Source organism: Ammodytes marinus (assembly GCF_949987685.1).
Source record: "Ammodytes marinus genome assembly, chromosome: 18".
NCBI lineage: Eukaryota > Metazoa > Chordata > Actinopteri > Uranoscopiformes > Ammodytidae > Ammodytes > Ammodytes marinus.
The window spans coordinates 2,832,411-2,854,485 of record NC_137222.1 but is presented as its reverse complement, the minus strand read 5'-3'; the positions used below and the strand labels follow the sequence as shown (position 1 = coordinate 2,854,485).

At 38.1% G+C, this 22,075-nt stretch overlaps 2 protein-coding genes across 2 annotated transcripts; both read right to left on the bottom strand.

Annotated features, from left to right (window-relative positions):
• Window positions 1–454: 454 nt before the first annotated feature.
• On the bottom strand, window positions 455–6,686 carry LOC307265585 (transmembrane protein 150C-like). The gene is made up of 8 exons (XM_080047345.1): window positions 6,386–6,686; window positions 4,574–4,648; window positions 4,186–4,239; window positions 4,027–4,062; window positions 3,863–3,930; window positions 3,243–3,373; window positions 2,385–2,562; window positions 455–1,755 (listed from the first exon to the last, which is right to left on the bottom strand). Exons 1-8 carry the CDS (start codon window positions 6,445–6,447, stop codon window positions 1,547–1,549), a joined length of 813 nt encoding a protein of 270 aa, XP_079903471.1. The 5' UTR covers window positions 6,448–6,686; the 3' UTR covers window positions 455–1,546.
• A 5,495-nt stretch (window positions 6,687–12,181) lies between these two features.
• kmt5aa (lysine methyltransferase 5Aa) lies at window positions 12,182–20,132 on the bottom strand. The gene is made up of 7 exons (XM_080047287.1): window positions 19,945–20,132; window positions 18,471–18,618; window positions 17,810–18,086; window positions 17,384–17,471; window positions 17,092–17,151; window positions 16,400–16,590; window positions 12,182–15,657 (listed from the first exon to the last, which is right to left on the bottom strand). Exons 1-7 carry the CDS (start codon window positions 19,951–19,953, stop codon window positions 15,447–15,449), a joined length of 984 nt encoding a protein of 327 aa, XP_079903413.1. The 5' UTR covers window positions 19,954–20,132; the 3' UTR covers window positions 12,182–15,446.
• Window positions 20,133–22,075: the final 1,943 nt, after the last annotated feature.

Sequence of the window (22,075 nt, the reverse complement as noted above, 5' to 3'; positions counted from 1 at the left end):
TTATTGTACGTACTGTTCCGTTTTTAAATAGAAACAGAAGAAAATGGAGTCCCAGCGTCCCAGTACTACCCCTGCGGTCCACCATTTAACACTATGTTGGTCTCCAGTTTTTCTCTGCCAACACAGCCAATGTTGTAGCCTGGTGCTACCAGACCATCATACTTAATTTCATTTGTACTAAAGGTCTGGAACTGCTCTATTTGGCAAACGTTCACTCACTTGGAGGCGGGTGTCTGTTGAAGTTTAAAACTATTGGATCTGCCCAGTGCCACTCTGGATCAGCCAACCAATCGCATAACGTTTGGTCGCAGCATTCAGCTGAAACTGGAGCGCGACTTCGACGTCATCGTTCTCAGCCACTCGCTCTGTTCGCTGATTGGACGGCCGGAAATTTTGCGGGCGGAGCCAGGCTACCAATGTTGCAGTACTATAATAAACCACACCTCACCCAAGACCAATTTAACTGTATTTTTAATGATACTGATTGCGTTTAACGTGCAAACTATATACAACATACTGTATATAGATTCAAACAATCATCCAAATCTAAAACATTTGAGAGAAAGTTACAAAAATAATCAGGAATAATATTTCAAAATAAATGTTCGAAGCCTCAACAACGATCAAACTAATTCACCCGTTAAGAAATACCGGAAGATTAAAAAAATAAATAATCATGAAACAGTCAAACATGCACATATGACATGCTGAATATATGAGGATAGAGGTCAAATAGTTTTGAGTAAAAAAAAATAAAGATTTGCAGCTTGTTCAGATTGAGTAAAGGCATCTTAAAGTGCGTCTCGTTCGTTTACATCCGAGGACTTTAAAGCATCAGCCAGTGGAACAAACTAGTAGTTGACAGTAACAAAGTAAATGCGGGAAACTTGAAATTGTATCTGGCAATTACTGCAGAGCTGAATGACTGGGAGAAATTTGACTGGGGCAACTTTCGCTTGTCGTATAGTAATATCTGACTAGGAGTGTCTATACTTTGACTTAAAATTGGAGGAAGCGATTCTGGAGAACGCTTGTTGTCAAAATCACTTTTTGTCTAAAATCAGTGACTATCTCCTCAAGATTCGCTACCTGTCCGTACTGTGTGAGCTGAACCAGAAATCTTGTGTTAATACACAGCCTAGGCTCTGTAAATGGGGTTGAGTACTTTGTCCACCACTGCAAAACAGCCCTAAACTACTACAGTGTGTCGGGCAGGTATATGGACACCTCATGGAATGCGTCTAACTGGTTGATTGTCTACCAGTCTGTACTGTATATGAGCTGGGGGGAAAAATCTGGTGTTAATACACAGCCTAGGGGGCGCCTTTAGCTCAGTTGGTAAGGCGTCCCCCTCCCGGGACCGGGCCCAGCAGCAGACCCGGGTTCGATTCCCACCCGCGGTCGTTCTCTGCATGTCACTCCCCTCTCTGCCCCATTTCACCTCTGTCTCTCTGCACTATCAATAAAGCATAAAAATGCCCAAAAAATATATTAAAAAAATAACACACAGCCTAGGCTCTGTAAACTGCCATAACAAACAGTACTACTACAGTGTGTCGGGCAGGTACGTGGACACCTCATGGAATGCGTCTAGCTGGTTTCCTAGGCGATCAGAGTCTTCCAAACAGACTGCAGTAAAGCGATCGTGACGAAACTCGATGGCGAAAGTCCCGATGAAGAGGAGGAAGAACATGACCAGAGACCACTGCACCTGGCTGGCCTGAGTGTGGAGGGCCAGAGGCATCAGGGAGAAGTCTGTGGTATAGGGGAGGTAAGGATAGGACACAACCCAACAACATGTAAACCAGTGGCGTGGGGATTAGAATACAGGTTCCATAACTATTATAAACTCGCAAAGTTATCCCACGACCACCACCTGTCCGTACTGCGTGTGCTCTGGAAAATAATCAGTTGTTAATTCATAGCCTTCATGTAAGTGTCTGAATTGTCTGAATGTTTTTATGTCCTAGAATTACCGTGTGATGTTCTTGTTGTTTTAGCTTTGTCCAATGTGTAGGCCAAGGTTTTACTGTGTTTTTACTGTTGCTGAAGTGACATTTTCAATTTTTTATATTATTTTTTAACTGCCATTTTGTCCACAATAACCATTCAACTTAAATGTGACTGTGACTACACTAGTCTTCTTCTCTAGACACTGTTTTAATTCTCTGCTGTCTGCCCGCTGCATTCACTCAGGAACTATAACGTGTAATGTCTGACTAGCGAAACAAATAAAAACAAAAAAAAAACACTTTTGATAAGCGTGTTCATTATTTAGACATGACAGAGCAGATAAAGAGGCCACAATATCCTGTTCCAAAGTTACGCAGTACAACTTTAAGCCTATTGCACTGAACTGAAACTGTTGTGCTTCAAAAGGATACCGAGAATCATGCAGAGAGTGACACATCCGGAGAGCAGGAAGCGAATCAGCCCAGCGAGCCGCCCTTCGTTCTTTATATTAACTCTCAGAGTGATGACCGACTGCATCCAGCAGAACAGCGTCCCCAGACCAAACGTCATGAAGGTTCCCATGTTGTGGATTTCCTCCTCACTGAACAGCTAGAAAACAAAACGAAAAATAAAAATGCATTTAGATTAATGTGTGTGTGAGTGAGATATTTACTGTATATATACTTATTTAAACAGGTAGTCCCTTCCATTAAAGGTGGAGTCAGTGATTCTGGAGAACGCTTGTTGTCAAAATCACTTTTTTGTCCAAATTCAGTGAATATCTCCTCACGATCCGCTACCTGTCCGTTAGCAGATATTCACTGATTTTGTAAACTAAATAAATGTAAACAAAGGCTAAAAACAAAACGAAAGAAAAACAAGTTCAGAATCAGAAAAACTTTAATTTATCCCAAGATGGGCAATTTAGTTCCCTGTTCCGAGTCTCACAATAAAAAATAATAATTTAATAAATACTATAAATAGCAGTATGGCAGGTTGACACAAACATATATCAACAGCAGTCCAACAAACACATTCACCTCACAAGTTAAAGGTGGAGTCAGTGATTCTTTTTTTGTCAGAGTGCACACAGTACGGACAGGTAGCGGATCATGAGGAGATATTCACTGATTTTGACAAAGTGATTTTGACAACAAGCGTTCTCCAGAATCACTGACTGCACCTTTTAGATAGATAGATAGATAGATAGATAGATAGATAGATAGATAGATAGATAGATAGATAGATAGATAGATAGATACTTTATTGATCCATCCAGTGTTTTTTACCTGGAAGTTTCCTACGAGTGTCATCCCAAAACAAGCGATACAGAAAACCGCCAGACTGACGATGTTCAGCCATTGTTTGTCCAGTCTGTGTTTCTTCACTTGAACATATCTGAGGACGGCGATAATGAAACCTGTAAGACGACAGTAAAACGGCTTCATTTAGAATAACTGGATGGCTTTTGTTTGGAAAAATATGTGTATGATTATATTCTTTAAAGCTACTGTGCGTAACTTTGTCATATAAATGAATGTTGGTTACATTCAAGCCATCGCCAAACGAGTTGACACAGAGTTTGATTAATCCTATCAGCTCCACAAAACTCTCTCTGTATTTCTCAGTATGGCAGCGTTTACAAACTGGTGTCAAGAGTTCATAAAAAATCCCCAAGAAGAGCCCAAGAAATGTTTCAGTTGTTGATTCTACTGCTAAGAAAAAACCTGGACGTACAGCAGAAGTATTTTGCAATCACAGAAGGCTTACCTCATGCGCCGACATTGTTGTTGTAATTGCTCATAAATTCCTCATAGGGTCAACAGAAGCTACGCACTATAGCTTCAATATCATTATTTTAGTGCACAAATCCCACCCATACTATCCACGTGTGTCACTGCTCTCTCACCCATAAACGCAGACAGGTTCATGACCTCGCTGAAGATGCAGCTGGCGGGAGGAGAGTTGCCTGCAATACTGAATGTGGGAAAGAGAGATTTTGTTTTTTTTGTTTTTCAAAAATCGATTTTAATTGTTTTAATTTTATTTTTTCGCTAAATAATTTGCATGTACCTGATGTAGGGAGGATAAATGGATGCAGGTATTCCACTTTGGACAAACAAACAAAAAGAATTAGCCTTAGAAAATGTCTTAAAGTCATTATTTTGTGGGTATTTTTTCATGCTTTATTAGATAGACGGGAAATATGAATAATAGATATTTAAGACTTACCTGTAATTTGAGCCCAGGGGAAGGATCCGCCCATCTTGGAGAGCCACGAAATATCTATTAATAAGCAACAAACACAAACACTGTGTTTACAACTTTTTTTTTTAAAGATTATTTTTGGAGTATTTTTGCTTTTGCAGAGTTGAAGTGGGGCAGAGAGGGGAAGACAGTCAGAGAACTGACCCTGCAGGATTCTAACCCGGGTCTGCTGCGGGGCCACGAGCGCCCCGCTTACACCTTTCTTAAGTCATTTTTGAATCTCTTCGTAGTTATTTTGTGACCATTTTTGTATCTTTGTAAAGTAGTTTTCCATTGTATAGATAGTTTGCCTATTTTTGTAATTGCACATGTTTTAGGTAAAAGTAATCAAATGGTAATTAACTGAACTTACACCAGTAATAGTCCAGCTGCAGTGAACACAGAGAAGAATGGAGGCAGGAACACCCACGGGCTGAAACTCAACATCCTGTCAACACCACAGAAGAAGAAGTTTCTGAATTACATTTCTAAATGTAATATTTAAAATAACACAATAATCACTAGGACATGCACCCATGGCAACAAAAACAAACAAATAAAAAGCCTAAACTGTAGAGATAGACAACATCAATCACGTTGGATAAGCGGCCATTTTGCATAAAACATGACTTCTTTGGTGCAGTAAAAAGATGTTTTTAAAAAAAAAAATCATTTGGTCATTCAGAATACACAACTAGTAATTTTTTTTTTTTTTTTTAGTCATATACTAATAATAATGTGTCACTGTCAATGTATTAAACGTCTCAACGTGACCATATGCATGACATTAATGTGGGACATACAGTAGTTGTAACTATTATCTTTTTTTGTTAATGCTACCAAAATCATTTTAAATATTCAATCACTAGCAGTATCTTTAAAAAATGGCTAAGAATTTTTTTTAATTTTAAAAAGATTGATTGTCAACATTTGTATACCAATTAAGGCCTTATTTTTAGATTAATTAATTAATTAATTAATTAATTAATTAATTAATTTTAACAATTTTTCAAGTAAGTACTTGACCTTTAATATTTTTTTCCTGTATTGTAAAGTTGTTCTGTAACATATTACTTCAATAACCAAACTAAAAAAGTTAAATTTAAATGATTTTCAGTGATTTCTTTTAATGTTGCAAAAACGCAACACTGGGCTTCAATGGGAGTCATTTTTCAAAACAAAAGGCCCAATCACTTATCATGAGTAAATTGTGTATTATTTGTGTTTTAAGCTAAAGTTCACTAAAGTTTAAGGTTTAAAGTCATTTAGTTTTATATAAAACTAAATAACCTTAAACTTTAGCCTAAAACTATAACACAAATACAAAAACTTTTGTTTTGAAAAATTACTCCCATTGAATCCCAGTGTTGCTTTATAGTATAATAATTTACAGTATATATACATGTGTGAGATCTGCAAAAGATAAAAAGGGTAACCCTAACCCTTACCCCTAACCCTCTAACCCTAACCCCAACTCCAACCCCAACCCTAACCCTAACCCTAACCCTAACCCTAACCCTACCCCTACCCCTAACCCCCTAACCCCAATCCTACATCAACAAAATCAATGCTTGGGTTTCACCTTAGACCGCACCCTGGAATTCCGGTATTTATCCCAAAAGTTGTGGGCGTTAGTTTATTTTATTTTGTAGGCGTCAGTCTGGACTTCTCATTCATGAATATCCATTGAGAAAACGTTTGTAGGCTATGATAATACTGACGAATCAACCTATTGAAAACAGTTTAAATTGACAACAACAATGTCTTAAATGTGAATAAAACCGGAAGCCATACATTGGGTATAGCCTACCTTTTATAGGCTACACTATTGATTGATTGATTGATTACATTTATTTCAGACATATCAAAATTTACAAAACAAAATGAAAAGCATGAAAATACAAAAAAAATGTTGTTCAAATTATTTCACAAAAAATAAAAAATAAATCTATGAGGCTACCTCACTAACGTAGTAAGCAGTACGTTAGGCTACTATCTCTCTGAGACTACCTTATTAGGTTAATGCATTTTATAAACTGCAACCCAATAGGACAGAATAAGTAGTTAGCGGTGGCAGCAGCTGAATGAGTGTGTTAACATTAAGGGGAAGGTAAACTTCCCCTTAATGTTAACACACTCATTCAGTGTGTGTGTGTGTATTGTTGTATTGCAAATATAAACTTACCTGACTGTCGCACGCTTTAATAGGTCCATGGCTTTCTTTATAGGTCCAAGGTCCATGGTCATTTTACCACACAATGACTGAGATCCAGTAAACCAGTTGTGGGTAGACGTCTTTCTTTATAGGCTATGTCCACATGGTGTACGTGCTCACTGGGTTTCGTTGTGTGGCAATGATGTCTTCATGGCAAAAAGTCCCGGGCCACAAAACAGGTTAATCTGGGGCCGTATTCACAAAACATTTTATCTTAGCGCTAAGAGTACTCATAAGGAGCACTAAAAGTTCTTAGTAAGGAGTAATTTCTTAAAACCTATTCACAAAGCTGATAAGATCAACTTTTACTAAGGAATGGGAGGAACTCCTAAACTGAGAATAGAGGGCGGTGTTGACCCTGTTGCTATGGATGATGTCATGTTCATACCTTCTATGCCCACAGTGATTGGCTGAGAGGGAATGAGAGCTAAGAGTGAATTTATGATAGAAACACTGTGGAGATATCCATATCGTGTCGCTGTATTAAAGTGAAGAGTTTTTATATACAATTAATGACAAGTGACACTGATTTAACATGAAACCAAGATACTGCAGGGTTTCCCACACATTCGTTCACAATTAACCTACAATAGCGCCACATAGGTCTATTAATTTAAAATGTTACAATGATTTGAATCGGAAAAAATATCCTCATTGAACAGCTGCACGCCATGCACTCTCACTGTATTTCCCTCAACGGCGGACTATGCCGCAATAGTCAGACAGCGGCAAACCAGGAAATTCGCAATTTAGAAACAACAACTGGCGAAATCGTAAAGTGCATGCGGAAGGAAAAAGGCGAGACACGCAACTATACAGTAGCGGACCTGTGGAATGGAGGAGTTGGAAGCGCCACATATGGGCCTACTCTAGTAACAAATTAAACCCAAACGTGACACCAACAGTAACTTTCAGTGCATCGTAAACCCAAAGCAACTGCAGGAAAAGGAACTTAATACATAATTTTTTATATAAATATAATAAATATAAATGTGTCTATACTTTCTAAACATAGCTTTACTAAGATCATTAAACCCTTACAGCTATTAAGGTACCTTTTGTAAAGCTCCCTAGCATTAAATCTCTCCAAAATGCCATCAAATGAGTGTCTGTGATTTACTCTTAGTGACTTAGGAGTCCTCTCGAGGACTCCTAGCTTTTCATAGATTTAGGAGCTAGTTTTAGCGCTAAAATGCTTTGAATTACACTTATCTTAAAAAGTTAGGAGTCCTAAAAGTAGGAGTGAAACGCCCCTTATTTTTGAGAGTTACTCCTAAATCAGCACGTTAGGACCTACTCTTAGCCTTAAAATGTTTTGTGAATACGGCCCCTGGTCTTGACACAATCAACTGTTATGATGAATCACTATAAATGCAGTGGGAGTAGTTGATAGTAGTTTATTTCAAGCGCTTTGAGTGCGAGAAAAGCGCTAGGCCTATTCAAGCTTTTTATTGTCATACATACATTTCGGTTCTTGACAATACCAGCCCTAATAATAAATGAATAACAGTATAACAGTATAGAAATGGATGTATTGAAATATGTCGCTGTAATTCTTTATTGTACATACTGTATGTTAAAGTAACTTCGTTTTTATATAGAAAAAGAAAATGGAGAAAGCATTTCTCTGGAGGCTATTTTATTTATTTATCTTTAACCTGAATTGTATCTTGTTATTTATCCAGTCCGAGTCTTTATCTTTAAGATATAACCTTTTTTAGAGCCTACTACTTTACCTACTCCACTCCAAACAGCTCACATGTGGGGCAGAGATAGTAAGGCAAACATTAAAACGTTGCAGGCGGTGTTTAATGATGCATTCAGTATTTTATCAAACTGCCAAGATGGACAAATGCAAGTCATATGTTTGTAGATATTATATCATTTAACCTTTGTTCATACTCCAGCGATCATTGAAGGGATGACCCTCATTTACAATGATGTTCATGTTGAGTCAAGAATATAATAGTAGTAATAGTAATGATATTAGTTATCATATATAATAAAAATATATAGTTGTTTGATATGAAACTTAGTTTCCTTTCACCTCTAACCCATCAAAGTTACACTCTTGAACAAGATTCCACAGCTGCAAACAGGGCCGTAGCACCAAATTCTGGGCCCCTATACAAAAAGTCCTGATAGGCCCCCTGAAAGGCGGCCTTACAATACACATGGCTCTCTGAGCCAGACAACTCCACAATATTTCATTTGATGAATGACCAAATCATTATTGTCACCAGTGCTCCCCCCAGAAAATGTGTTAATGAAGGTGGTCACTGGCCAGGGTAACAGGAGGCGCGGCGCGGCAACATTTTTGGGGGTATTTTGCTCAAAGATGCCAATGTGCACTATAGAAATAAACAACTGTTTATTTGAATACGAAAATACAACAGACACTGACCTTACAGTTGTGCATGGCCATCACTCTCATGTATTCATCAGACTTTTCTCTGCTCTGTCTGAGCTGATAGATAGGTTGTGTTGCCACAGTGATGTGGAGTCTTAAACTGTTCTAGCTTTGCCAGCACTTATTTCTGTACAGCTAAATATCCCCATAGAAACATTGCTGCATTTATTTTCGCCACCAGTTCAATTCAATGTCGGCTTGCTCCTGCTAACTCTCCTGCACACATGCCTTATGGCGCTTTTCCACCGCATGGTATCAGCTCAACTCGACTCGACTCGCATTTTTGGCGTTTCCACCGCAATTTCATGGTACCTGGTACCTGCTAGCGGCTGCTTTTTTAGTATCGCCTTGCTCTGTTGATTATTCTCCCCATGATTCTCAACAACACTCCGGGACTTTTATGTGTATTTTGTCTCGCCGCGTGCAGCCTTCTTTGGCTCTCTTTCATTTGATTTGCATCACAGACCCGATTTTTTTCTCTCCATATATTCGCTAAGCTCACCCAGTTGTGTTGGCTGTTGGGGAAGTTACTTTGAACATACGAGAGGAGACATAGCAGCTAGGCTAAATAGCCTATAGCAGCAAGCTGGGACAGACATGATAGCGAGCGATTACATTACAAGCCTCGGACTGCACTGATTACCTCAATAAAATATTCAGGCTGAGACACGGCTTGCATTTGAAAACACGTATCCTGAAACAAGCACTTAACAGTCAACTTTATCATGCCCGTGTTTACGTGCATAGGGATGTACGTGACGCATCCCTACAGCTGACTGTGTGGCAGTCACACATCAGGACACAAACCCTCCCTTTTAACGGCCCGTAGCAATATTCTTCTACTTCTTTTAGCAAACAGATACAAGGGGAGTATTTTCTTAAACATTTTTCATCCGTGTTTTTGGCGGTTGGTTCAGTTAATAGTGCAACAACTGCTCGTAATTTCTGCTTTGCTACTTGACTCCGGAGTTGGCTTTCTGCCCCTTTGTATGACGACCCCGCCCACGTCCAGGAGGTACTATTTGCGGTGGAAAACGACCCGTGCTGCTACCAAACCAAGTTAAACTGAGTCGAGTTGAGTCGAGTCGAGCTACATTTGCGGTGGAAAAGCGCCATTAGTCATGAGCAGGCCCCTGATCTCCTTGCAAGGGTCAGCGGCCTATCATGAGCCCGTCAATTATTTCTTTTTTTGGAATGGCATTGTTCAGGGCCCTCGAAGATTGGGGCCCCACATTTAGCTTGTTCAAAAAAAGAAATGGGCCCCCCTCTGCCTTGGGCCCCCCCACGACTGTCGCACTTTCCCCCGCAGTCCGTCGGCCCTGGGTCCAAGCATAGACATTATAAATGGAAGAATCACTATGACATAGCATTCTGACCTAAAACGTGTTAAGCTTTTATAAATCTAAAAACAAATACTCAATATTTCATTCTTATATATTTTGTAATGGTGAATGATTGTGCATGAAATTAACAATGAATTCATTTCTAAAACCTTACACAATTTTGTAAAATGCTTGTTTTGATAGGCTACTGTCCCAAATTGCCAGTTGCTTACTGTCAAAATGGGACACTATATTATTGTCACAATGGGACACTGCTTTTTGTCATTTTAAGAGAGGAAAACTGTTATTGGTGATCATAAAACAGTTTCTATATTAAAATAAATATTTTTTCTAAACTGGATCAAATATAGGAAGGAAAAGCTGTGTGAAGAAAAAATCCAATTAAAGCCTCAAAGTGGAAAAAACAGTATAAGAGGGTAAAGAAGTTTGCAGAGTCTGCAAAAGGAGTTATGGTGACAAAGATGACCCCAGAAATACAGAAGAATTAGCCTGGCTCCGCCCACCTACCTACTTCCGCTCAAATTTCATTTTCCCTTCAGTAGTCAGTCTGGGTGTGCGGTATATTCTTAGGTTTTCTCCGGCCAGATTTCTGCCGGTCCAATCAATCAGCGCACAGACGGAGTGGCTCGGAAGCCAATGCATAACATAACGTCAAGCCCCAAACATTATGCGATTGGTTGGCTGATCCAGAGTGGCACTGGGTAGATCCAATAGTTTTAAACTTCAACAGACACCCGCCTCCAAGTGAGTGAACGTTTGCCAATTACAGCACTTCCAGACCTTCTGTACAAATGAAATGAAGTAAGATGGTCTGGTAGCACCAGGCTACAGAAGAATGGATTATGTGTGTTGAATGCAAGCAGTGGTTCCATGAGTCCTGTGGGGAGGACTTTGGCGTAATTCAAGATGGAGAGATGAGATGTTTACTCCATGATTTGGGAGTCCTCTTATGGGACTCCATCCAAACTCTTTATGGCTAGGCTATTTATATAATAATAGGCTATTATTTATTGGCGATCCTCCCTTTTTTATTGTCTTAAATTAAAAATATAGATTGAAAAAAAAGACGTAAGGGTAGAATGTGTTATGCCTAGAAATGCCCATTTTGGTGTCATGTTTTCATACATTGTTTTTAAGACTAATAACATTACAGTTTTATACCATAAACTGAATTGTTTCTAAATTTAGCTTGATGGTTTCGTATGTAGTTTTTAAAGACTTACATTTTGGTTTTGCTTTAAAAAAATAGGAAATGTTGTTCATGTTCACTTCCTTTGGAAAAATAACCCATTCATTGTTGAACATTCTTCAATATCTATGTCTTTTATATCCTAATATCAGGTGTCCCATTTTGACAATGAAGGTGTCCCATTTTGACAGTAGCGCCTGCTGAAAAGTGGTCTACAGACATTTCGTGTTTCAGATGGAACTATTGATTCTGTGTTTTAATATTCTTATTTTTTTCTTTTGCATATCTTAGTAAAGGAGTTGGTGTTTATTATAAAATAGTATAATGTTTGGAGCTCAGACGATTGAAAAATTCTGTAAATTGCTCCGGAAGACACATTTTCGAAAAGTGTCCCAATTTAACAATACTAACCCCAGTTGTGGGTGTACGTGCTCACTGGGTTTCGTTGTGTGGCAATGATGTCTTCATGGCAAAGAGCCCCGGGCCACAAAACAGGTTAATCTGGCCTTGATTAAACACAATCAACTGTTATGATGAATCACTATAAATGCAGTGAGAGTAGTTGATAGTAGTTTATTTCAAGCGCTGAGTGTATTTATTTCACCGGAAGTATGCAAGGTCGGACCGGTCCATGGGTCATAGATAGATAGATAGATAGATGGATAGATAGATGGATAGATGGATGGATAGATGGATAGATGGATGGATGGATGGATGGATGGATGGATAGATGGATAGATAGATAGATAGATAGATAGATAGATAGATAGATAGATAGATAGATAGAAAGAAAGAAATCAGATGTCCACTCCTGTTGTCTTGCATATAACATCTTTATTTATCGATTCCTAAACCCCAGCATTAAGATTTATTCAACGCTACAACAGCAAAGATCTACCACGTTCTAAAATGGCCGACAAGTCAGTTTCACCCTGCTCGTATTAATGTATTATTGCATTCAATTCTACATAAACAAAAAAATGAAATTATTCAAAAAATGTAACAAGTTTGTTTAAGAAAAGGGTTCATATGAAAACACCTCACACATGTGACACAATGCTACTGTTAGAGAAGTGTGTGTATATACAGTACGTAGGCCTACTAACACTGATGATTCTACGATGAGTTAAATTAAGACATGGAATCAAAAGATTCAATAATATACTGAATATTTTGGAAAGTTGTCGTCCTTTCATGATTGCTTTGAACACTTTCATGGAAAAACCTGCTACAGTTAAGTTGAAACAACGATTCAATTAAGATGGTTTAAAGGAATAGTTTGAAAAAATAATTGACAATTTTTCCCAAAATATTTTCAAAATTTCAAATAGACAAGAATTGGCATCACTTTCAAATCTGCCAGTTGGATTTGAAGCTAAGGCTAGTAGTTAGCCCGATTAGCATAGCTTAGCATAAAGACTGGAAACGGATGGGAACAGCTAGCGTGTTGCTCTGCTAACTAGCTTTAGTTTTATATGTAAAAGAAAGACATCAGAATAGACGGTATAAATCGTTTTGTCTTAAATCTCGGCGAAAAATCCCCCAAAAAACACAAACTTTTCCTTTAAGACGGAGCCCCAGAATAACCCAAAAATAAAGACACCAAACTCATGAAAATCTATTGTTATAAATAATATAACATTAGCTATAATACAAACAGCACATATAAGTAGAGAATAGTGCTGTACAACAAAATTAATGAAAAAGTGTGAACCTATCCGTTAAGTTAGGATGCAATTTGTAGATTTCCCCAAAATCACGTGATTATTCAAGCTAAAATACTTTGATTTACTTCATTTGTATGAAAAAAAATCTACTTCTGAAATATACACGGTCGGAAATTTCCTTAAAAATAATAATAATAATAATAATAATAATAATAATAATAATAATAATAATAATAATAAAGTTATATACTTATTACCAATTAGTTAAAAGATAATAATTTGTCTCTTGGTGATTTTAACTGAAACTCTTGAAAATTTTGGCTGGATATATATTTTTTTAAAGCTATTACAATATAATAAAGTAAAGAAAATAAAAAATTCACCTGTGCCAAATTATTTTGTTAAATACTTTTACGTTGAACATTTTGGTTGTGAACAATTTTAAAGTTGTGTGAGAAGAAAGAACAGATGTGTCGAAAAAAAACTTGACAGAGTGTAACAGTTCACCAAACCCATTAATATTTTCAAATTGCATCGATATAGACAGTGTGCTGAATTTATGAATTTACGTGAAAAAAAAGAGAGAAAAAAAAGGGACCCAGCTGACTAGATAATCCTGTAAATCAGATGAGGTTATGGAGAATATGGAACTGTCTTTAAGTTCTTGAGTTTGTTTATATTAGTAAATAAATATTAATAACACATTTTTTTTCAAATACTGTACTGTGTTGAAATGGACACAACAGAATATGCTGCAGGCAGGTTTTTGCATTAACTACATGATAAATCGAAATAAAATGTGCATTTTTAAATATTAAAAAATACAATAAAAGCTAAAAACTAAAAAGAAAATCAATTAATTTGTCAAATTTTCTGTATTCCTTTGAAATCTTGTAAGTCTGTTTTTTACACTTCTTAAAATTAAAATAATTCTGATCTTATGGCGAAAGATCCCAAAAAAATACCAACTGAAATGGGTTTGGTGAACGATTACACTTCCACTAAACAAAGCTAGATTGTGTGAGTTTTTGATGTCAAATCAAACACTACTCGAGCGGGAAAATGTGTTTTAAAAATGATTTGTAATTTGCATCTTTGTAGATCTTTGCTGATCCATAAACGGCTCCGTTCTGGGGGCCATAAATATAATATAAGTATTGCTAACTACTAATTAAGAAAAAAGCAGTATAAAAAATGCAGTAAACTACCACCTGCATGCTGTAGAGGCTTTTCAGTTCTACAGGGGAAAATACAAAATGTACAAAATAAAATGAGCTGCAAAACAACCAGAATGTTTCATATACATATAAATAAAAAGAACACGGGCCAGTTGGACCTCAAATTCAAAAAGATTTTTCCTTATCAATACATAAACCTCCCTCACATTTCAATACAAGGGATTTTAAGCAGCGACGTATTAGGTTAGGGCTACGGCGTCCGGGAAAGATTTAGTAGTTAAACAAAACTTGATGTATTTTCTTTGTTTTTCCCTATATCTCTTAAATGCAATTTCTAATGTCTAATCCTGATGCATGTTATGCCCCTGTAAAGCTCTTTGAATGGCCTTGTGTCTGAATTGTGCTCTAAAAATAAAATTGCCTTGCATTGCCAAGTTATAGAAGTGAAATCCAATATCACTTAGTATTTCTCACAATGGCTACTAGCTGTAGAAATGACTTAACTTCGCTTTGAACATTTTGGCAACTACCGTATGTCTTTCAAAATGGCCCGATAGCTTTTGACATAATGCTTTAGAAAATAATTTATGGCCATATAAGGAGTTCCTGTACTATAGCCTATGAACAAAACCAGCTATTTAGATTTGCCTTTGGCGTGGTGCTTAGAACTTCATAACACTCCTTCCTCTGTTGTAAACCGACATACTACGGCGACAGGAAGTGATGTCATAAAAATCCCAAATTCCAAAAATTTTCCTCGACCGCCGTAACCGCCACTCAACTGTCACTGCTTAAAAAGGTGTAGTCAGCGATTCTGGAGAACGCTTGTTGTCAAATATTTTTTTGTCAAAATCAGTGAATATCTCCTCATGATCCACACTACCTGGCTGTACTGTGTGTGCGCTGAAAAAAAAAATGCAGTGTTGATACACAGCCTAGGCTCTGTAAAAGGGCATTTGTTTACAGAACTGTATTAACAACAGACTTTTCTCCAGCGCACACATAGTACGGACCGGATAGCCGATCGTGAGGAGATATTCACTGATTCTGCTAACATCCAAAAAGCTAATTTTAACCACAAGCGTTCTCCAGAATCCCTGACTCCATCTTTAAAGTCCCTATTTGAAACAACAGAAAGGGAACACATTCTGTTTCTAAGGCATTTCGTACACTAACTAACTCACTAATTAATTAACTAACGAGAAACACAAGTGTTATTCGTACGTCCCTTATTTTGTTCTAGTTCAGTATTTGAGCCAGGGGTGAGCGGCGATGGCGTCTTTGCTGCGGTCTCCGTAGTCGTAAAGCAGCTCCTCCCCCTCGTCGATGTCCCGGGACGCCACCAGGATGAGGTGGGGAACACTGTTGATGTCGTGCAGTTTGGTTTGGCAGTTTCCATTCTTACTGTGATTTATCAAACGACCCATTCGACCGGACTCCTTCGTGGCATCCACACTGTAGGAAAATACACAGAACATTCACATCAGAGAACGTCTGGATGGATGGATGTCTGTCTGTCTGTCTGTCTGTCTGTCTGTCTGTGAATAGACGTGCATCAAAACACATTCTGAACAGGCACTGAAGTACTCAAATTTAACTGACTGTCCGTTACATTCAAGTCATAGCCAAACCAGTTAAGACAAAGCCTATCAGCATCACGAAACTCTCGCTGCATTTCTCAGTATTGCATCGTTTACAAACTGCTAAGAAAAAACCTGGACATACAGCAGACAGACGGTATAAAATCCATGCACGATGAGTTCTTGATTCTACTGCTATTGTGCTGCTGTTTAAAGGTGCAGTGTGTAATATGACATCATCAAGAAAGTTCTACAAAGTTCTAGAATGCAACGCTCCCTGGGTAACCCCACCCCTTTCGAATAATAACAGAAGCTACAGTGGCCTTCAAGGACAAGAACAAAATACTAAATGTTAAACAATGCACCTGATGACATTCCAACTATGACACTTTCAAGATGGCGGCACTAGGCCTTGGTCCAAAATATGCAGAAATATGGACATATACCCTTTCTAAGGGAAAAAATAATAATTCAAAAAAAAATTCAGCTATTATGCACTAAATTAAATGTACTTATGGATATTATAATTACTTTCTACAAAATCTGCTAGGAAATAAAACCCAAAATTCTACACACTGCAGGTTTAAATGTAGCGTTGATAGACAGATTTCCCGTACCAGTATGTTTTGCAGAGGAACTGGAAGTAGTACATGTAGCAGCCGGTAGCCGGGTTCAGAGCGTATTCTGCCTCTCGCTGTTTGGCGTCGTGAATCTCCAGCAGGTCACCGTGATACTCCACCACGTACTCGCCTTTATAGAACGACCGAGACGCAAACACCCCGCGGCCCTTTCCTTCTATGTACTGCACCTGCACGGACACAAAATGTACGTTAATATTCAAGATTCAAAGTGTTTACTGTCATATGCACAATAAGAAACATGTTCTCAGTCATACAATGAAATTCTTCCTTTTGTTTTCCACAGACTGAATGCCAAGAAAGAGACATGAAAATATGCAATATACAAGTAAAATAGTTTAAAAAAAAGCAGCAACAATACAGACAAATAGAAGAACAGCTACTCGATAAAAGCATAGTGCACCTTTATTGTCATTGTCCCTTTTGAATAAATAAATTATAATTATTTAAAAAATATCGTACAGGGGGCGCCTTTAGCTCAGTTGGTAAGGCGTCCCCCTCCCGGGCCGGGCCCAGCAGCAGACCCGGGTTCGATTCCCGCCCGCGGTCGTTCTCTGCATGTCACTCCCCTCTCTGCCCCATTTCAACTCTGTCTCTACACTGTCAATAAAGCATAAAAATGCCTAAAAAATATCTTAAAAAAAAATAAATAAAAAAAATATCGTACGTACCTCCATGCCTTCCTCTATTCCCTTTGTGATCAGTTCGTCAATTTGCTTCTTTTCTTCATCCTGGAAACAAAAATAAACATGAGACACACACACACACACACACACACACACACACACACACACACACACACACACACACACACACACACACACACACACACACACACACACACACACACACACACACACACACACACACACACACACACACACACACACACACACACACACACACACACACACACACACACACACACACACACACACACAGTAAGAAGTAATTCCATCTTACCTTCAGCTCTGTTTTACTTTTCCTCGAGCTTCGTCTTATAGGAAAGTAGTCGGTAACTTTTCGGTTTTGGGAGTTTTTTCCGCCTGCACTGTGGTGTAAAAAAAAAAAAACAGAATAACAAACTATTAACCAACGACATGAAGAATAATATCACACCATCAAGATTTAAGATTCAAAATATGTGTTAAAACAGGCAGTTGCATTGTACAATGTAATTCTTACTTTGTTCTCCTAAAGAAATTGAATAAAACTAACATAAGATATAACAATTTTGCCCAAAAAATATACAAACATACTGAAAAGGGACTATGTACACATGTAGAGAACAGTGTGCAATTTTAAGTGTAAAAAAAAAAAAAAGTATGTGCAACATTGGTTGATATTAATAAACGTATAAAACAGCATTGTAAATATAGTCGTACGTACAGTCTCAGTGCAGATTTTTTGCCCTTGACTTTGAAGCGAACCCCCCTCCGCCGGTTGTTAGCGTGGAGGGGAGTGGGAGAGGGAGACAGGCTGTGGCTGAGAGTGAGTGTGTGTTCAGAGGGGTTTCTGAGGCAGGACGGGGCACGGTGGGGGTGATTGGGGGGGTGAGGCTGTTGTTGTTGTTGTTGTTGCCTTGGCGATGGCGGTTGGTCCGACCAGTAGCTGCTCTCCATCTCCAGGAAATCTGACTCAAAATCTTTGGGATTCGTTCTCCTGCCTGGAAGGAATCAGAGAATTATTATGATGCTTGTGTTTATGATGAAATAATCAACATTATATAGACAAACAGGTGATGCAGGTCAAATTTGTGGCTCAGGTGGTAGAGCGGGTCGGTCAACGATCAAAGGGTTGGTGGTTCGATCCCCGCTCTGCCACTTGTGTCATGGTTGTTGTGTCCTTGGGCGAGAAGACACTTCCCCCACCTTGCCTCGTGTGAATGTAGATAGTAAGCCTGCTGCTATCGGTGTATGAATGTGTGTGTGAATGGTAACGTGGGAATGGGAACAGGTCTCCCGTGCAAAAGAGTCTCCGGTTTCAATGGGATTTACCTGTTATAAATAAAGGTTAATTAAAAAAATAAAAATTAAAAAAAGACTCTCACCCTCTCCCTGCCTCTCAGCGTCAGTTTGCTGGCAGCCAATGGGAGAGCAGCGTTCGTCCTGCGTCAGTTTCATGGTCTTCTCATCGTGAGCCGACGTTATGGACCGCGAGCTGAACACACACACTGGATGGTTGGAGCATACAGTCTCCTGGAGAGAAAGGCAGAAGGAACATGTTTAGTCCAAGTTATTTTTCTCGATTTGATAACTTTTTTTTTTCAAGATTATTTTTTGGCATTTTCAGACAGTGAGAGAGAGAGGGGGGGGGGGATGACCTGCAGTAAAGGTCCACAGGTTGGATTTGAACCCGCAACAAATATGATACACGCTCTATCCACTACGCCACCAGAGCGCCCCAGTTTAAGACTTTTTTTTTTTTTTTTTTTTTTTTTTAAAGATATTTTTTTGCCTTTTTATGCCTTATTGATAGTGTAGAGACAGAGTTGAAATGGGGCAGAGAGGGGAGTGACATGCAGAGAACGACCGCGAGCTGGAATCGAACCCAGGTCTGCTGCTGGCCGAGGCCCATGGGGGGACGCCTTACCAACTGAGCTAAAAGTTTAAGACTTTTTAATACCAAATATAAAGCAATGTAATTTTCCCCACAACCATACCAGTCAAATATTGATGGAAAATCAATAGGTAGAATAAGGCCTACAATTGTTCATTATGTGCACGCAATTTTAAGACTTTTTAATACCAAATATAAAGCAAAGTTTTAACAAATGTCAACAAAAAACATTTAAAACAATAACCACGTATTTTCACAGGTGAGCTGACAATCCAGCTTCCTGGAATGGGAATAGCCCTGTGATCTGGACAGAATTACAAGGAATGTTACATTTTTTTTAAAGAAACTGTCATTATCTCTGGGGTTCAATTAGAGAAGCAATGGTCACATTAAAATATAAATGCAATCCTTTCCTTTTAAGGTCAATTTTTTTTTGTTTTTGTTTTGTTTCAATAGTTAACTAGTTTAGCTATTTTACTACTTCAATCTCTATGCAAATATGAATGTAGTTGAACTACCCGCAAGCTACCGCAAGATGTAGTTAAAAATACTAGTTTAATTACATGCTATTTATTCACACTACTTCCCTACACTGATTACATTACTGACTACACACGTTACAACCAAATCCTATTAAGGAAGTCTAGCGTGTCCATTTTTGCTACAACAAAAAGTTATTCTTTAATAATATCAAATGTGGGTGGGGACCATGCTGGCTACACAGCGACTCCCATTCAGTCCCTTTAAAAGTCAACACACACGGGCCTCTTTAGCCAAACATCTGGGTCAAATCCACTCAAAATCCAAAAACCTATTCACACTAGCTGCTGTTAAAATATTAAACCATTCGTTGTGTGTCCATAAAAACAGGAATTTAACCTTCGTTCAAGTGTTTGGAGACAGAAACAGTGTCACTCGCTGTCACGTCCTAATTCCAGCACCACATTCAAACAACAAAAACTTACCCCGTTCATGTCCGAATTGTCTCCAAGCCGACGAGGAATAAATAATAAATATAAATGTAGTTTTCCGGAGTTTAAAAACCTCGCCCTGCCCCGCCGTCCAACCCCCTAACAAGGAGATTGTGTGCCCTTGTGTTGTTTTTTTAAAGCTTCAACAGTAGCAGCCTCGCTCCACGGCTCCTGTCCGCCATTTTTCTACATGGTAATGGAAGATGAAGAAGGAGAAGTGACGTAATGGCGCCCCCTGCAAGCGGACAACGGCACGACGTCTTTCGAAAGTTCAAGTTCGTTTATGTGTCATAATACTTTCATAATGTTTATATACTATCTATGGTCATAATGCATTACTATAGGGTCAATAACAAAGAAAGAGATATACATACAATATTGCATATGATAGCCTATATCCTTCCTATTTTAACTTATCCGAATACAGACAGATAGGCTAGATACGAAATGTAATGTAATGAACTGAAAAAATTGTTGTTTTATGGCTGCTATTATTCCATGAATTTTTCTGACAGACTTGGAGGATTTTGTACTATGTAATACCAACATATTATTTAATTTCCCTAAACCAAAGTGAGACACAAGTTAAAATGTAATGTGAGTGTGTTGTTGTCACAGGTTTTGATTATTACAAAGATGTGTTTTTGAGAAGATTTGTAATTAACCATATGTTGTACAATAAATGGGAAAATACCATATTTATACATCCAAACCATGCTTCACTAATGGACTTGTATTTTTCAGAAGGCATGCATGCAAAAACTCTAAAGCATTGTAAAGTATTTTCAGTTTTTTTTAGACTACAGTTGCAGCTTTTCGGCTTTTTTACTGCTGTTGAAAAGTATTATTGTACTGCACATATGTAGTGGTACTTTGATGTTCCGGAATAAGGAGGCTGTAGAAGGTAACTTACAGAAACCGCTTTGCTTGGGCGACTTCATGTTGATGCTCTAGTCTAGTAGAATTCTTGTAATGTTTGGGTTGCAGCCACATGGTTGAATGCACTTACTGTAAACAACTGCAACTTGGGAGATTTATCTTTCCTAAACACAATGCCAAAGCAGCAAAGTAAAAGCTTGTAAATCATAATAATGGAAATGACCAGCAGAGGCCAAGTCAAAGCCCGCCTCGGTCCAATACAGAATCTGTGGCAGGATTTTTTAAAATTGTATTTTGTTATTTTATTTCGGGGGGATTTGTTTCCACTTTCACACAAATAACAAAACACGCCTTTAAAGACACAATTAAGACAAAATATTGATTTTTTTAATTATTTTTATTATGTCTTTTGGACATATATGAACAAGCATTTATAGACCTTGACTTGCTGTATTAGTGTTATGGAAAAAGGTTCACAAACCAAGCACTACTCAATGAATCAGACGGATGACACCAATCCTTCCATTGGAAAGAATAACTTACATATTAATAGCAAAACAGTATTGAGAATAAATGAAGGCCCTTCATTTACTGTTGTTAAGGATTTACTGTAAATCTAACAGAGGATCAAGATAAAGACTCATTTCTGTGGACAATGCAGATTCTAATCTTGCATAGAATTTATTTTTCTTTTAAATACATGCTATATTTAGCATATTTTGCCATAAATATACTCTATTTTGTAAAGATTATCCTTTATTTTGCTGTGTCAATGCAGCAATTTAAGTTTGTATAAGTGTGTGATTGCAAAAGGCTGTATTTCATGTTGTTAAAATTGAAATAAAATATTATGGAGGATTTTTTTTTTTAAATGAGTGGTCGAATATATGAAACAATATTGAAGTACACATGAACAAGAGCTGTTGTGTATCAAAGCAGACGAAAAGCAGAAGCAGAAAGAAAGAAAGAGAACGAAGAAAAAAAAGGAAGAGGACAAACGAAGATTTTTTTTTCAGTCGTCACTTCCTCCCAAGGCTCCGCGGTGGTCACGTGACGCCGTATTAGCTCGCGGACTCAACTTGCTATGTTTGTCGTTTGTGCTAACGTTTGTAGAAATGCTGCATTTCACGGCTTCGTCGGTTCGTTGTCGTGTGGGGACGCCGATCAACCGTTTGGAAAGCCGTTTCAACCGGCGCTGGCGGAGGAGTTTGACCGGAGAAAAGGCCCGGTTGTGTCTGGCTGGTCG

Bases quoted from the DNA above. Each gene is read 5' to 3' on its own strand.
- LOC307265585 (XM_080047345.1), bottom strand. From the start codon at position 6,447: ATGACCATGGACCTTGGACCTATAAAGAAAGCCATGGACCTATTAAAG. The intron at 3,374-3,862 runs GTGAGAGAGCAG...GTCGTCTTACAG, and splicing joins GAACCTGTCTGCGTTTATGG to GTTTCATTATCGCCGTCCTC. The intron at 1,756-2,384 runs GTATCCTTTTGA...CCTATACCACAG, and splicing joins CACTCTCTGCATGATTCTCG to ACTTCTCCCTGATGCCTCTG.
- kmt5aa (XM_080047287.1), bottom strand. The intron at 18,087-18,470 runs GTGAGAGTCTTT...GATTCCTTCCAG, and splicing joins CGCTGAGAGGCAGGGAGAGG to GCAGGAGAACGAATCCCAAA. The intron at 16,591-17,091 runs GTACGTACGATA...GTGTCCGTGCAG, and splicing joins GAATAGAGGAAGGCATGGAG to GTGCAGTACATAGAAGGAAA.